Source organism: Trifolium pratense, linkage group LG7 (genome assembly GCF_020283565.1).
Source record: "Trifolium pratense cultivar HEN17-A07 linkage group LG7, ARS_RC_1.1, whole genome shotgun sequence".
NCBI lineage: Eukaryota > Viridiplantae > Streptophyta > Magnoliopsida > Fabales > Fabaceae > Trifolium > Trifolium pratense.
This window is the reverse complement of record NC_060065.1, coordinates 55,427,226-55,440,488: the sequence shown is the minus strand read 5'-3', so window position 1 is coordinate 55,440,488 and position 13,263 is coordinate 55,427,226. Positions and strand designations below refer to the sequence as shown.

Sequence of the window (13,263 nt, the reverse complement as noted above, 5' to 3'; positions counted from 1 at the left end):
GGCGTATGTGCGATGGTCAAACACGATCTTATAATTAGGGACGGACGTAGTATTAAACATGATTGAAGAAAAAAATTTAAAATTTTAAATGATATACGCGAGTTGAATGAAAAGTAAAAACAAAAAATCATGATAAGAAATACTACTTCAATGACTTAAAGTAAGCATTCAACCTATAATTTTTAGCTTTTAAGATGCAATGATCTTCTATGAATTTCTTGGAAATGGAAATTTAAAGTTATTCCCATTGACAAAAAATGTTAATTAAAAGTATTACTACTCATCTTCGTTCCTTTTTATTTGTCGTTTTAGAAAAAAATTGTTTTAAATTATTTATCGTTTTGATAATTTATTATATTTTGTCTATTATAGTCTCCTTTCAATAAAACTAATTAATGCTATATATTTGGAAAATTAAAAAAAATTAAAAATTAATTTTTTTTGGTACATAAAATATTAAATTTGTTTTTTTTACATAATATATTAAAAAAAATTTGAATCAAGAATATATTAAATTTATTGGGAATAGAAAGTTTGTGAAAAAAAAGAGTTTATTGGTGGGTTAAAATTATGGTATAATAGGAAGATAGGTGCAAAAATACATTTTTTTTAATTTGTTATTTTTTTTTTAAAACGATAAATAAAAAAGAACGGCGACAGTATAAACTAGGAGAATGTTAACGTGTGCTTGAAACTTAATATATAAAATTATTGGGACTCTTTTTAAAAAATAAATAAATCCTTTTTTTTTGTCAAAAAAAAATCCTTTTTTAAGGAAAAAGATAAATTAAAACACGTGGCTTTAGAACATAAAACAGTGCCGTCAAGTTGAGACATAAGTAGTACTTTAGTTTGGTCCAAAAACCCTAAATCAGAGATTGGAGCGAATTGCAAGTTTTAGGGTTTAGTTTTGCAGCTTACAATCAACACTATCACTCGTGAGTTACATCTTTGATCATCCTTTTACTTTTCAATATTCAATAATTTTCTCGGCTCCATTGTAATTGTAATTCAATTGTTCTCATCATCCCAATTCTTTTAGGTTACAATGGCCGGAGTTCCCCCTGCTGGTTTGGATAACGAACAGGCAGGTATTCTCTGCTCTTTCTTGAATTTGATTTTTCTGTGTCTTCATTATGCTTTGCATGAAAAATTGATTCCCAATTTAATTTCAAGTTTGATTTTTTATTTCTGGGTATTATTATTGTTATTAGATTTATTGTTTTCTGTTTCTTGTGTTTGAATAATTTATTTGGTAATTGAGCAGATGCTTGGAATTGCTGAGAAAGAGATGGAGTATAGGGTTGAATTGTTCAACAAGTAGGTTCTTCACACCTTAATTAGCCCTTTTTAATTCTATTGGTATTAAGTGCATGTTTGGATTGGAGCTTATGCAAAACAACTTATACAATAAATAAGCTTTTATGTATTATTTATAAGTTTGTTAAGGTATTTTATGAAATAATAGCTTATGAAGATACAATTTTTACTAGCAAGAACTTACAAATTAACATAACAGCTTATTTATTTGCATAAGCTATTTTTCATAAGCTCAAAAATAAGCTAATCTAAACAGTCCCAAAATCATGATGGCACTCTAATTTTGTTCAAGCTCCAAAATGTAGCTTTTGCAAAATCACAGTGGCTCAAACATACTCGGCTAGAATGTTTATCTTGTTATGTGTTTGCCGTGTGATTTTTCAACAAGCTAGTATAATGAAGATTTGTTGGTGGCATAATAATTCATTTGGCTTACACTTTTTTGTTTTTACCATTCAGGATGACCCAGTCCTGCTTCAACAAGTGTGTCGACAATAAGTATGTAAAAGCTCTTTTTTAGTTACATTAACTGTTTGAGAAAGTGTTGTTTCTTATTCATTCAAAAGAGTTATCTGATGTTAATGATATGTCTGTCACTGTATTTGCTCAGGTACAAGGAGTCCGAGTTAAATATGGGTGAAAATAGTTGCATTGACCGCTGTGTTTCCAAATACTGGCATGTAAGATGTTCCTTATGTTTCCTTTTGGATTGAATGTGTCACTAGAAAGTTTTTTTTTTTGTCTATATTAGTTATTGCTTTTTGCAAATTCAACATTTAGTTGCTTTTTTCTCGTGCTAAGATAGTTTCTTAGATGTTTAAGACTTAGTTGGGTTTACCATCTGTTAAATGTGTTCTTTTTGAGATTTCTACTGTTTATTGCCTTGATAGTGTGATGCAATTCAAAGCAAAGCAATTTGTGAAGTTACGATCTGAATATTTTTTTTTTTAATAAATCTGAATATGGTTTTTAAACTGCACATTTTGACCATAATCATTATTGTTGTCTAAAGTGGCTTTTTTGTTGTTTTCAGGTGACTAATCTAATTGGTCAGCTCCTTGGTTCTGGGAGGCCTCCAGTGTAATCCAAGTATATTATATCGGTGTTCTATTTTGCGGCATGAGCTCTGACTACAATTGTAGTAGTTGCAGCCTGAGGAAGATTCAATTTAATATTTTGCAAGGTCTTTATTTTTTTCCCGATGACTGTGTTGAGGTCTAAGATAGTTTATTAAGAGTTTGAATATCTGTTATGAGTTCGATGTACTCATAGAAAACTCTAGAATAATTTACTCGGTGATTTTAGTTCATTCTTCCTTTTTGATACCACTCTTGATTTTTATGCTCTGTTTATTTTGTTACTCTGTTAAAAAAATTGGACTATATTATCTTGCTACCTAATTGCACTTTCTCTCCATGCGATGATATTTGTTATGCACGGTAGAGTAACTTCAGGTAATTTGGAGTTTTGTTGGAAGCTAAATAAATCAACTATCAACTATTAATAATGAGGGTATACTAGGTAAGAGCAATTTGAGATTCACAACTAATAAACATAAATAAATAAGACAATTACAATTATTAGTTTGAGCATGTTTGGAATTGCGAAGGATTTGTCAAAATTACAGTGACTCGCTGTAATTTTGTATATACATTTCAATTCAATTCCTATGCTATGGTTTCCAATGTTGTAGCTTCTTTAAGGCTTTCAAGTGCATCAATGTCCATCCCAATGGTGAAGTAGGCAACTGCTTGAAGATAGAATGCGGTCGGCCACGTGGGTGATATTAATTGAGCTTGCATGGCGTCTCCTAGTGCTTCTTGTGCCATGTTGTTCATCAAGTAACACAAGCACCTCCTTGCATACACAGTTGGTGATACCATAGTCCCACCATTGATGAACTGCACAGACATGCAACAGAAAAAGTAATAGAAATCATCAAGTTATAGAATTGATTTTACTCCTATCAATGTGTTAAGTTAAAAAATATACACAAATGTTTTACTTGAATAGAAAATGGAAAATTATTTTGAGCATTTCTAGCTGGCTTACTTGTGTATAAAAGTCGATGGCCTTAGAGAATTCTCCAGCATGAAAAGCAGAATCTCCATGTTTCTTCGAATTCAGTGTTCCTTGTAATTGATCTGTCCACATTTGGAAAGAAAGCTGTGTTGCAAAGAAAGATCACAAGGCCAAAAATATGGAACAAGGTTAATGAAGTACAAGCTTGACAAGAACGAACGGTAGTATACAAATTCTTTGCAAATCGTTGAATTAATGAATTAAATTTTTTTCTAAAGAAATGTGATATTTTTAGCAATCAAACTCGAGGATAATATGAATTTTTCGAAAGAAAGCTTAAGAGAAATGTGATATTTTTTTCTAAAAATATACTGCTAGTACATTTGTCATCAAAAAGCTTTTGAAAAATTTGTATATTCTCTTAATAAAATCATCAAATGAGAAACAAATGTGAGGAAACTTTGAAGTACCTCATTTGCAACATCTTCATCATCCTTGTACCCCACTCTCTCCAAAATTTTGTGTATTGTAATGAGATCTTTTCTGGAGCAAGCTTCACCAAATGGTGTCAATGGAACTATTTCCTTTGGTGGTTCACTCTCATCAAGTATGCCCAATAAAACAAGTGATGAAACCTGCCAATAAAAACTAGTTATAAACCAAATAAATTTATATGCTATCCGAATCTACTGCAGTAGAAAAGCATGCAGTTACATGCATTAGCCGATCTCGACTCGACACGTCGAACACTAGATGTAAACCAATTAAATTTCTGTTCTCTATTGGACTTCAATAATGTGGCAGAATACAAGTGGATTTGGGTTGGACTAGTAATTGCGCACGCAGTCACTGGTTTTAGTCGTGTGATTTCAAATCAATGGTTGAGATAGACTAATGCGTGTAACTGCATGCTCTACTACTGCAGTGGATCCTGATGGGATAAACCTCAAGCAAGTTCCATAAGATACTTGGTTGACTTGTTATTATAGAGAAAAATAGAAACAAAAAGCAGCAAGGGAAAAAGAAGTTCATACTGAAGTTTCTTTCTCAAGAGGAGTTAGAGCATTCACAAGTGACTTGGCATTTGGTCTCTCGCAAGGTTCGTACTGCAAACAACGTGATGCTAATCTCAATAACTCAGTTCCATCATCATTTGAAAAATGACCTTCCAAACACGAGTCCGTTAACAGCTGAATTTTTTTGGCACGAATAAGGTCAAGTGCCTACATGTAAAAGGATTATAGCGTGTGAAATATTGACGTTGACACAAACAACAAACACAACACATACACATACACATACACATAAGTATCAGTAATAATTTGAGAAAATGAAAGTGGTTGAAATTTGAACGTAACATATGTCAATATCATATTAGTGTTGAATAGCAACACGTGTCAGACACATTTTCAACTTGAAGTGCTACATAGATTTGGTATCCATTAGTCCAATAAATTTCAAGCACAAGTTGTCAAAATTTCTATGAATCAAAGATTGATCACTAAACAAAACACTCAGTGCAATAAAATAAAGAGAAGAAAGTGTGAAGCAGGGAATGAGGGAGTATACATGGCTGGGTAGGATATGCTTTCCACTCAGAAGATCAAGCAAAAGTGTTCCAAAACTGTAAATTACACTTTCAGGAGTAACTTTTCCTGCAAATTTCAATTAACAGTGCTGGCTTAGTAAAGAAATTGAATAGTGAGAATGCATGAAAAATGTTGGCGATCAAAGGCTAAGATAAATGAATCTAAAATTGCAGGACATAATCTTAAAAAACAAAATCATAGACTAAAACCAAATTGAAACTATATTATTTGGACCAAAAGCACTATTATCGCCTTCAATTTTTACCTGTCCTCGAATATTCTGGAGGGGCAAAAGCTATATTTGTACCGTAACTTCTACCATCTCTGCTGTTTTTCATTAGTCCAAAACAAGACAGTCTAGGGTTGCCATCCTATCCACCATAAAACATGATGATTAAAAAGAGGCAAAAACCTAATCATAAAAGCTTACTTGTTCTTTGTCCAAAAAAAAAAGCTTACTTGATCAAACAAAATTCTGTAAGCATTAAGATCGTGGTACAATGCCTTTCCTCTATTGCTGCAGTATTCCAAAGCTTGTGCTAAATACAAGGCCACTCTCAACCTCATTGCCCATTTCATAGGCTGAGTCTCCGCTAGCAGCATATAGTTTACATCATGGTCAGCATATTCTTAAATTGAGCCCTTTATTTAGCTTCTTAAGCAAAATATCAAATATTTGTGTATCATGATCAGCATATAATTAAGGCCTATCTCAAAGAACCTCTCTTACTTCTGTTACTCTCCTCTTATGAGACGCAATTAGAATCGTGGTTCTGATTCGCCATGTTGTGTGAGACCAAGTACCAATTGTTATTGGTTCCTTTATTTTTCTTAATCAATGACTAGTAATACTTGATTAGTTATTTTTCTGTTGTTGATTGCTGAAGAATGCATGGAAGAAACGGGAAAAAAATGAAATGAAATGAAAACTCACAGTGAAATAGATGTTTAGAGAGAGTTTCATTAGGCATAAACTCAGCAACTAGCAATCTCTCTTCTCCTTCACAACAATAACCAACCAAGTTAGCTAACCTTTCATTTCTTAGATTCCCCACTTCTCGTGCTTCCTCCTAAAATATCCAACCAAATAAAACACATCAAACATCAACTTCCATCATATGCACCACCGACATTTCAAATTGTATGCGTGTCTGAGTGTCCGACACTGACATGACACTCACACTTGTGATTATACACAATTACTTTTATCATCTCAAATTATTACTCCCTCCGGTCCTTAATATAAGAGAAAATTTACTAATCTATTAAGGACCGGAGTTAGTATTTGTGTGTCCGTGACTGTGCTTCATAGCTTCCATGTACTCGCACGCATGCAAAATGCAAAATTGAAATTGATAGAGAAGTACGAACGAACTAGGAATTGGTGTGAATCAGGCCAGGCAGACTTGTTGAAACGTTTCACAGCAACCAACATGTGATCTCCAATTGTTCCTTTGTAGACAATATTAGGAGCTTTCTCACCATGTTCTGATACAATGTTGTCTGGTGAAAATCCTGACGTGGCAATACTTAGTTGGTCCAAGCTGAAATTAGTTAAACCACCCCAAGAATCCTTCTCATCACCCTTGTTCCCATCATCTATAACCTCAAATGAATCAGCTTTAAAAAATCAAAACTTGAATTTGAAAAAGACAATGATAAAAAATATTCTTTTTTTTTCATTGGCCAAGGTAGTGTGGATAGCAAGAACAGTTTACCATGATCAGGCAATTGATGAAGATTGGATTTTGTATTGGAGGGCAAGCAGCATAAGCAGAATCTTGAGCAACTAGCACCCATTGCTGAAAATGCAGCAGAATACTGCAACACTTTTATTATGTTCTTATTTTGTTCCACTATCCATTCATGGATGAAAAAGATAAGGGGACAGAGAATGAAGAGAAGAGAGAAAGTTCAAAGGAAATGTGTTTGGTAGTATCAGTCAATCACCACCTTTCTGCATCATTTGCTCTCTGCAATGCATTATTAGCTATGTCTCTGCTTTGTCACTATCTATTATTATGGTCTCTTTTAAACTATTGTATTTTATCCATTATTAAAAGAGGTTTGGTCACCTAATATGGCTGCGGTTCACTTTTCAATAAAAACAACATGTGGTGGGACTGAGGATTTTGGTGTGATCCAAAGATCCACACAAAAAGACACTCTTGCATTAGGTTTGATTCCACATTTTTATTATTTTTATTTCTGTCTCTTTTGACGTTTAAAAGTTTAATCACGGTTCAAGAGTTAACTTTTGACGTTTCAAAAGTTTAATCACCCAGTGATATTATTTTTATTTCTGTCTCTTTTGACGTTTAAATTAATAAAAATATTAAATAACAGCAGAGCAGAGGCATGAGTTAACTTAACAATTGATACTAGAATTATTGATGGAAAATAATATAAGGACTAAACCGCGAAGAAATATTTTATAAAGACTGTCATAAACCAAAATTTAAAATTAAGAACTAGAAATATTTAACTATTTATTATTTGATATTATATATGCAAAACATAACGATTTCCCAAAATAATTCTAGTATCAATTGTTACTTCGTAGTTACATGCATGCTTCCCTTCTGGTCAACTACATGCATGCTTTCCAAATGGTGGAATTGGCACCAGAGATCTAGTAGAGTTGTTGGCTCAAAGTCGTGAAAATGTGGGTCGCAGTGACTTTACACCATTAGGATTGTTAAGTGGATATGAGCCACAAGTTTTGTATCACTCAACTCTTTAACTTCTCCGTTTAACCACCAAGTCAACTTTATAACCGACGTTTACATAAAATCAAGAGAAGTTAGACAGAAATCTCGCATATTTGCAGATGCTGTCCTTCTCCAATGATAAAATCCACCAAATCAGAGCTCAGGGCAGAAGTTATTATTCAAATAAGTGTACAACCTTTTCCGAGTTTTACTCACCCCTTCTACTTTTCTAATAATTCTAATCTATTGTCTGTGTAGATAATGTAATAGTAACAGTAATAGTAATATTTAACAACAGAGGCATTTCATACGTTGAGGACTAGTAGCATATATGGTTTTTGCTTTTTCAATCTCTGCTGTTTATATGTTCCATATGCACTTTCAATATCACTGCCATTGGTATCTGAATCTCTAGAGTTCATTGACTAATCATATACAACAGGTACAAATGGGACTCAACTCTAGAGATTACAGAAATTTACATATGGACTCAACTACCTTTTAAAAATCAAGTTTTAGTAGTAGTACACTTGTACATCACATTACCTCAAGAAGGCATATTGAAAGTGGTCACTTACCCATTCGATGATACGACTCTAAATACAAGATTTATTGTTTTGGTCAACCAGGTCAAGGTGAATGAGACAAATATGAAATACTAGAAGATAAAAAAATACAATTTATTCATGATATTCACACTTTAACTGGTTGTTAGCTAACAATGGAGTTACGAACTTGCAAGGCTTTCTCACCTATGCATCAGTTATCAATAACATACTACTCTAGTAAAAAAACGTTTATTTGCTGGTTACCCATGTTCTGCACTTAATGGCAAGGAGGCATAAGAAATGGCTTTACTCCATAAATTTTAGGCCCTTCCAACTGGAGAGACTGGAGGATAAGCAACGTAACTTGCAGGAATGTCCGCCGATTCTCTCCGATCTTTTCCCTCAATGAAGTTTCTTGATCCAGAAAGTTCATGAGGGAGCTTACCATCCACCATTGCTATGCAGATGGAGAACGCTTGCAAGGGTGAAAGCGATGAACCAAAAGCTACTGAATATACTCCAGGTTCAAAATGGGAAAAATTTAAAACAGGACGGTTATCTTGACATTGGTCATTCCCCTGTATTAAGCATTTAAGGTAAAAAAGAAACTTTAGTAATCAATTATCTACAAGCTAACCAACCAACTAAGGTTCACGTGGAATATGCATAGAAGGATACCCAACTTAAATTAATCAATGAGAAAATACCTGGAAGAAAAGCTCATGTTGATCTGCAAAATAAGCTTCTGATGTTCTTGATGTTCTGCACGTTTGATTCTTGTTTGCAAGAATTTTTAGTTTACAAGCCAAATCCCAACCTCCACAATCACAGGATCCGCCAGTTTTCCAGCGCTCAATCAACGACGAAGGTCCACCATCACTTGGAAGACTATGAACCCCACTTGGAAGCACCGCTGTTACCTCTTGATGTTCATTCTGCCAACTGCTCTGATGCTCATAATTGACGGCTTTAGGTGATTTGACAACTATAGCAGCAAGCTCGTCATTTGGCTGATAGTCAGTCACCTGAGCATCTCCTTGCTTGAGCTTTACAGAAAACAAAACAAACTCTTTTGTGATAGAATCCACACGGTTCTGACCATTTGAATAATCATAGTGCAAATCAGAAAGCTTCAGTTGGGCAATGACGTGGTGAACGTAATCAGGACCTTTGCTTTTGCTTGAGTGATTCGTCCGACTTCCATTCTTCTTTTTAACCTCTTTAAAGGTGAAAAAAGTATAGATACATTTGCATTCCTCTTGTCTTGAGACAGTTAAGTTCTTCACCGTGGCAGCAAGAATGTTGCTATTGTTGCCAACAGCAAAAGTAAAAAGGGGCTGACCATTCTTCATGGAAATCCTCAGTAGAGCTTGAGACGTTGATGGCATATTCTTCTCTTCACTTGAAGATTCTGCAGTGTTAACTGTGGAGCAACCAAATCTCTGGTCCTTCTCCAATTCTTTCTCTGGCGGTATAGTGGAACATTTCCCATTACCTGACCTACAATTCTTATTTGTTGACACTGACTCTTTTTGAAATAAATTTATGGAGTGATGGCAGTTTGCTGCCTTTGGTTTCAGCAGTGGATCAAGTAATCTCCTTAAAGGGCTGGACCTGCTTTTCCCAGCAACACCGGATTTGTTGCCTGGAATGTTCGAGCCAACATAACCTCTCACATTTTCTGAATCTTTTTGAGATAACTCCGCAGAGTGATGGCAGTTTGCAGCCTTTGGTTTCACCAGTGGAACAAGGAATCTCCTCAAAGGACTAGACCTACGTTTGTCATCATTTCCAGGTTTATCACTGCCAGGAATGTTTGAGCTAGAATAACCTCTCTCATTTTCTGAACTAGGTTTAAGTGTAGCCATGGAGCTCTGGTGTGGCACATGTGCAACCTCTTTACAACCAGAAACTTTATTTGTGAATCCCATGCTGAAGCTAAATCGACGGAAAGGTGAAGAGCTTCTTGGTTTCTCAGTAGTTATTTTCTGGTCTACTTCCGTGGGAGGCCCATTTGCAGATGAAGATACAGCAATGCTGTGTTTCCTTTCCTCGGCCTTTCTAGATCTGCATGGACTCATTCTCATTCGGATCGGTACAGATTCTGAAGTAGAAACAGGAATTTTGAAACTATCTGAATCTATGGAACTGGAACGTGACTCTTTAGGTTGGGAATGGTTTTCTCTATGTTCATCTGGCAGAGAATGGGAGTGTGCAATATTGCAATTCAGATATGTGCAGGAAGGTTCCTTGGGATTTACTGAAATTCTTGTTTGACTATGGCTTCCTAACTTCTGATCCAAGGTTGTTCGCATATCAGGAGCTCCACAATGATTGTTTTTATGAGGGACGTCTCTAGGTAAAATAAGAACAATTGGTTTGCTTTTTCCAAGCATATCATGCGCATCAATATTTTGTTCTCTTAAATTCTCCACTTTTTTTCCCATTTGATCATCTTGAGTGCCCATTTCCAACTTGGCAGATGAGGTTGCCTCGCAAATTCGGTCATTTGGCAAGATGCCACTTTCCTTAATAATATGTGGACGTAGATATTTCCTGTCACATCCTTTCAGTATACTAGTAGGATGGTTTCGGGAAAGATGATCAACAGTCCGAACATATTTTCTTTGTAAGTCAATATGACTGTTGCTACCTCCAAGATTCAAACGATTTCCAACATTTTCTCCCGAGGATTTGACTGCTATAGAATGGTCTTGCTTTGTAGAGGCCATAGAGTGAGATTGCACTGATGGAGGGATTTTCCTTTGACGCAAAGGAGACCAATTTAGACTCCTTCTAGAATTACCAGATAACTCGTCAGTACCAATAGAAGACGAAGTATTACTACAAGATGTCGAGCTCTGGCTACTTCTGTGTGGTGCAAGTTTATTGCTGTACTGCCAACGTTCTAGACTGGTCCAATCAAGAACCCCAACATTCAAAGCCTTCTCAGGGATTTTTTCTCCCTTCTCCAAATAACCTGGTAAACTTGACATGTGCATAACAAGCTCATCTTCCTCATTTTCCCTTCTACAATTTGCTTGCTTTTGTTGATTCGAAAAACCTTTTAAAGATTTATCCGCCTCATTTTTTGTAATCTCGTTATGAAGATTGGCATAAGACAGAGGAGGCTTCTCTGGTTTGATCCCATCAACAACTTTTCTACTCATTCTGATATGGATAGCTTTCAGGCTTCACTTCTAAAACATTCCAAGCACCAGCTTTGAAAATGCCTTTTTATCTTCCAAAAAATTTCCGCCGGGTTAATGTCACTGTGTATTTTCCACCTGCAAAACCGAATTACAATTACAAATCAAACTTCCAAAAACAAAGATCTTGTAACCTAACAAATATATCGACATCGTGGGGTATCTGCTATAACTACTCACATATTATTTTTGCACCCCGGTTTTAATAACCACATGAAACAAATGCAAAAGAAAAACTAATACCAACTAACTAACCATCAACAATATCATAATAGCAAGCAGTTAGAATTATGGTACCAACTACAAAACCATATTAAAGAGAAAATAAACCTGCTACCACTTTAATTTGATCGGCGACAGCAACAAATGAGAAAATCAAACAGGTTAATCTCACTCAAACTAGTTAGTATAATAGTATTAGTATAGTGGAAAATCTTTCTGTAAAGAAAGCATAATGATTAGCCTTTAGGGTAAAAGTTGTATCTCACTTCACTATATGGAGCTTTTCCTAATTAATTAACCTATTGACCTAATAATAATAATAACAAGGATTAGCACAAATTAAAAAAGTGTACGTTGGTTTATGAATTAATGATTCACAAAAAAAACATAAAAATTGAAATTAAAAATGAAAAAAACGAAAATCACATAAGCTAAAATTGCGGAAGCGCTTAAAAAACAAACGGTAGTGGTCCACGCAAGCACATTTTTCAAAAAAATCAATTAACAACGATAAGATGCATCATCATTCATCATGCAATTGCAACAACAACGAAAAAAATTACCAAAAATAACGGAACGGTTCAATATATTCTAATTTTGGTAGCTATTCAACCGCATTTGCACTTTAATCTCAAATAACGGAAAAATAGGGACTAGTTTGGTAAAAAAAATAATCACTTTCTATTAAATTTTTTGCTGATTCTGATTTATTAATGTAAAATTGAAAATTGAAAATGCGAAGAATGATTACCGGAGAAGCGAGAAATGGAAGGAAAGAGTGTCGGTGGCGTCGGAGTTAGGTAGGAAAACGACGTCGTAACAGAGAGATTGAAGTGGAAGTAGAGCAACAACAAAACGACGTCGCGGAGTGTTATTCCACTAACTAACTTAACTTGAATCAAATGCGTGAGAGTTTGTTTTTCTGGTTTTTGTTTGATTTGTGTGCAGTGTGATTAACGTCACTGTGGCTGCTATGAAGTGTGAAGAGTGATGTTATGATTAGTCAATGAAGATTTCTTTGGTGGGGGCCGGTTGTTTTCATCCAACGGTTGAGATGTGAGGTTTGTGATCTATGGTGATGATGAGTGCTTAAAGTAGATGCACATCGTGTTATAGGATGTTTGTATATCATTGTTTATGCCTCATCGTGAGGTTTGGTTTGGCTTTATGACTAGCCGACTAGGTGCCTTATGTAATGTTGTAATGGAGTAAGATTAGAAGGTCAGGAGGCGCGTGCGAGACTCAAGGGGTGTGAGAGGAAAATCTCTAAGTTTAAATGATATGGTGTTAACTTGTGTATTAGAAAAATTTATGTAGAGCTTTGTTCTATAATGGGTTCGGACGATAGAATTGGTGTGGCAAATTAGTTAGGTGTTTGGTTGGATACCGATTTTTTATAAACAAAAGTAGTAATCTTCGTGCAAGAGCGTTCAATTCAATCAATGAACTACATTATGTACTCTTTTAAGGGTGGCTGTTTCTATACAAATTTCATGGTTGTCTATGCATTCTTACTTCCTTTATCACTAGACGATCATTTAGGGACTTTAGTTTGTGATATAGGTTGTTTCCTCTCGACAATGAAGTTTATCCCATGTCGTCTCACTAGCCGACCCTAACCCTTTTGGGGTCATATTTATTT

At 34.9% G+C, this 13,263-nt stretch overlaps 3 protein-coding genes across 8 annotated transcripts; 1 reads left to right on the top strand and 2 right to left on the bottom strand.

Moving 5' to 3' along the window:
* Positions 1–814: 814 nt before the first annotated feature.
* On the top strand, positions 815–2,643 carry LOC123894015 (mitochondrial import inner membrane translocase subunit TIM10-like). 2 transcript variants are annotated; one of them, XM_045943875.1, is made up of 6 exons: positions 815–938; positions 1,043–1,087; positions 1,268–1,320; positions 1,780–1,818; positions 1,931–2,000; positions 2,354–2,643. In XM_045943875.1, the coding sequence occupies exons 2-6, from the start codon at positions 1,049–1,051 to the stop codon at positions 2,402–2,404; spliced, it is 252 nt and encodes an 83-aa protein (XP_045799831.1). In that variant the 5' UTR covers positions 815–938; positions 1,043–1,048; the 3' UTR covers positions 2,405–2,643. The 2 variants fall into 2 exon arrangements, with proteins under 2 accessions (XP_045799831.1, XP_045799832.1); XM_045943876.1 differs by having other exon boundaries at positions 825–938; positions 1,043–1,091.
* Positions 2,644–2,847: 204 nt separating this feature from the next.
* Positions 2,848–7,046, bottom strand: LOC123894014 (serine/threonine-protein kinase BSK5-like). 3 transcript variants are annotated; one of them, XM_045943873.1, is made up of 10 exons: positions 6,650–7,044; positions 6,307–6,530; positions 5,866–6,001; positions 5,391–5,524; positions 5,197–5,302; positions 4,912–4,997; positions 4,377–4,565; positions 3,813–3,977; positions 3,373–3,486; positions 2,848–3,221 (listed from the first exon to the last, which is right to left on the bottom strand). In XM_045943873.1, the coding sequence occupies exons 1-10, from the start codon at positions 6,729–6,731 to the stop codon at positions 2,988–2,990; spliced, it is 1,470 nt and encodes a 489-aa protein (XP_045799829.1). In that variant the 5' UTR covers positions 6,732–7,044; the 3' UTR covers positions 2,848–2,987. The 3 variants fall into 3 exon arrangements, 2 of the variants coding, with proteins under 2 accessions (XP_045799829.1, XP_045799830.1); XR_006803609.1 differs by having other exon boundaries at positions 3,081–3,221; positions 3,373–3,464; positions 6,650–7,046; XM_045943874.1 differs by lacking the exon at positions 6,650–7,044 and having other exon boundaries at positions 6,303–6,444.
* A 1,263-nt stretch (positions 7,047–8,309) lies between these two features.
* On the bottom strand, positions 8,310–13,053 carry LOC123894012. Of its 3 annotated transcripts, none has more exons than XM_045943870.1 (3): positions 12,373–13,053; positions 8,898–11,477; positions 8,310–8,768 (listed from the first exon to the last, which is right to left on the bottom strand). In XM_045943870.1, exons 2-3 carry the CDS (start codon positions 11,358–11,360, stop codon positions 8,511–8,513), a joined length of 2,721 nt encoding a protein of 906 aa, XP_045799826.1. In that variant the 5' UTR covers positions 11,361–11,477; positions 12,373–13,053; the 3' UTR covers positions 8,310–8,510. The 3 variants fall into 3 exon arrangements, with proteins under 3 accessions (XP_045799826.1, XP_045799828.1, XP_045799827.1); XM_045943872.1 differs by lacking the exon at positions 12,373–13,053 and adding an exon at positions 12,185–12,366; XM_045943871.1 differs by lacking the exon at positions 12,373–13,053 and adding an exon at positions 11,730–11,880.
* Positions 13,054–13,263: the final 210 nt, after the last annotated feature.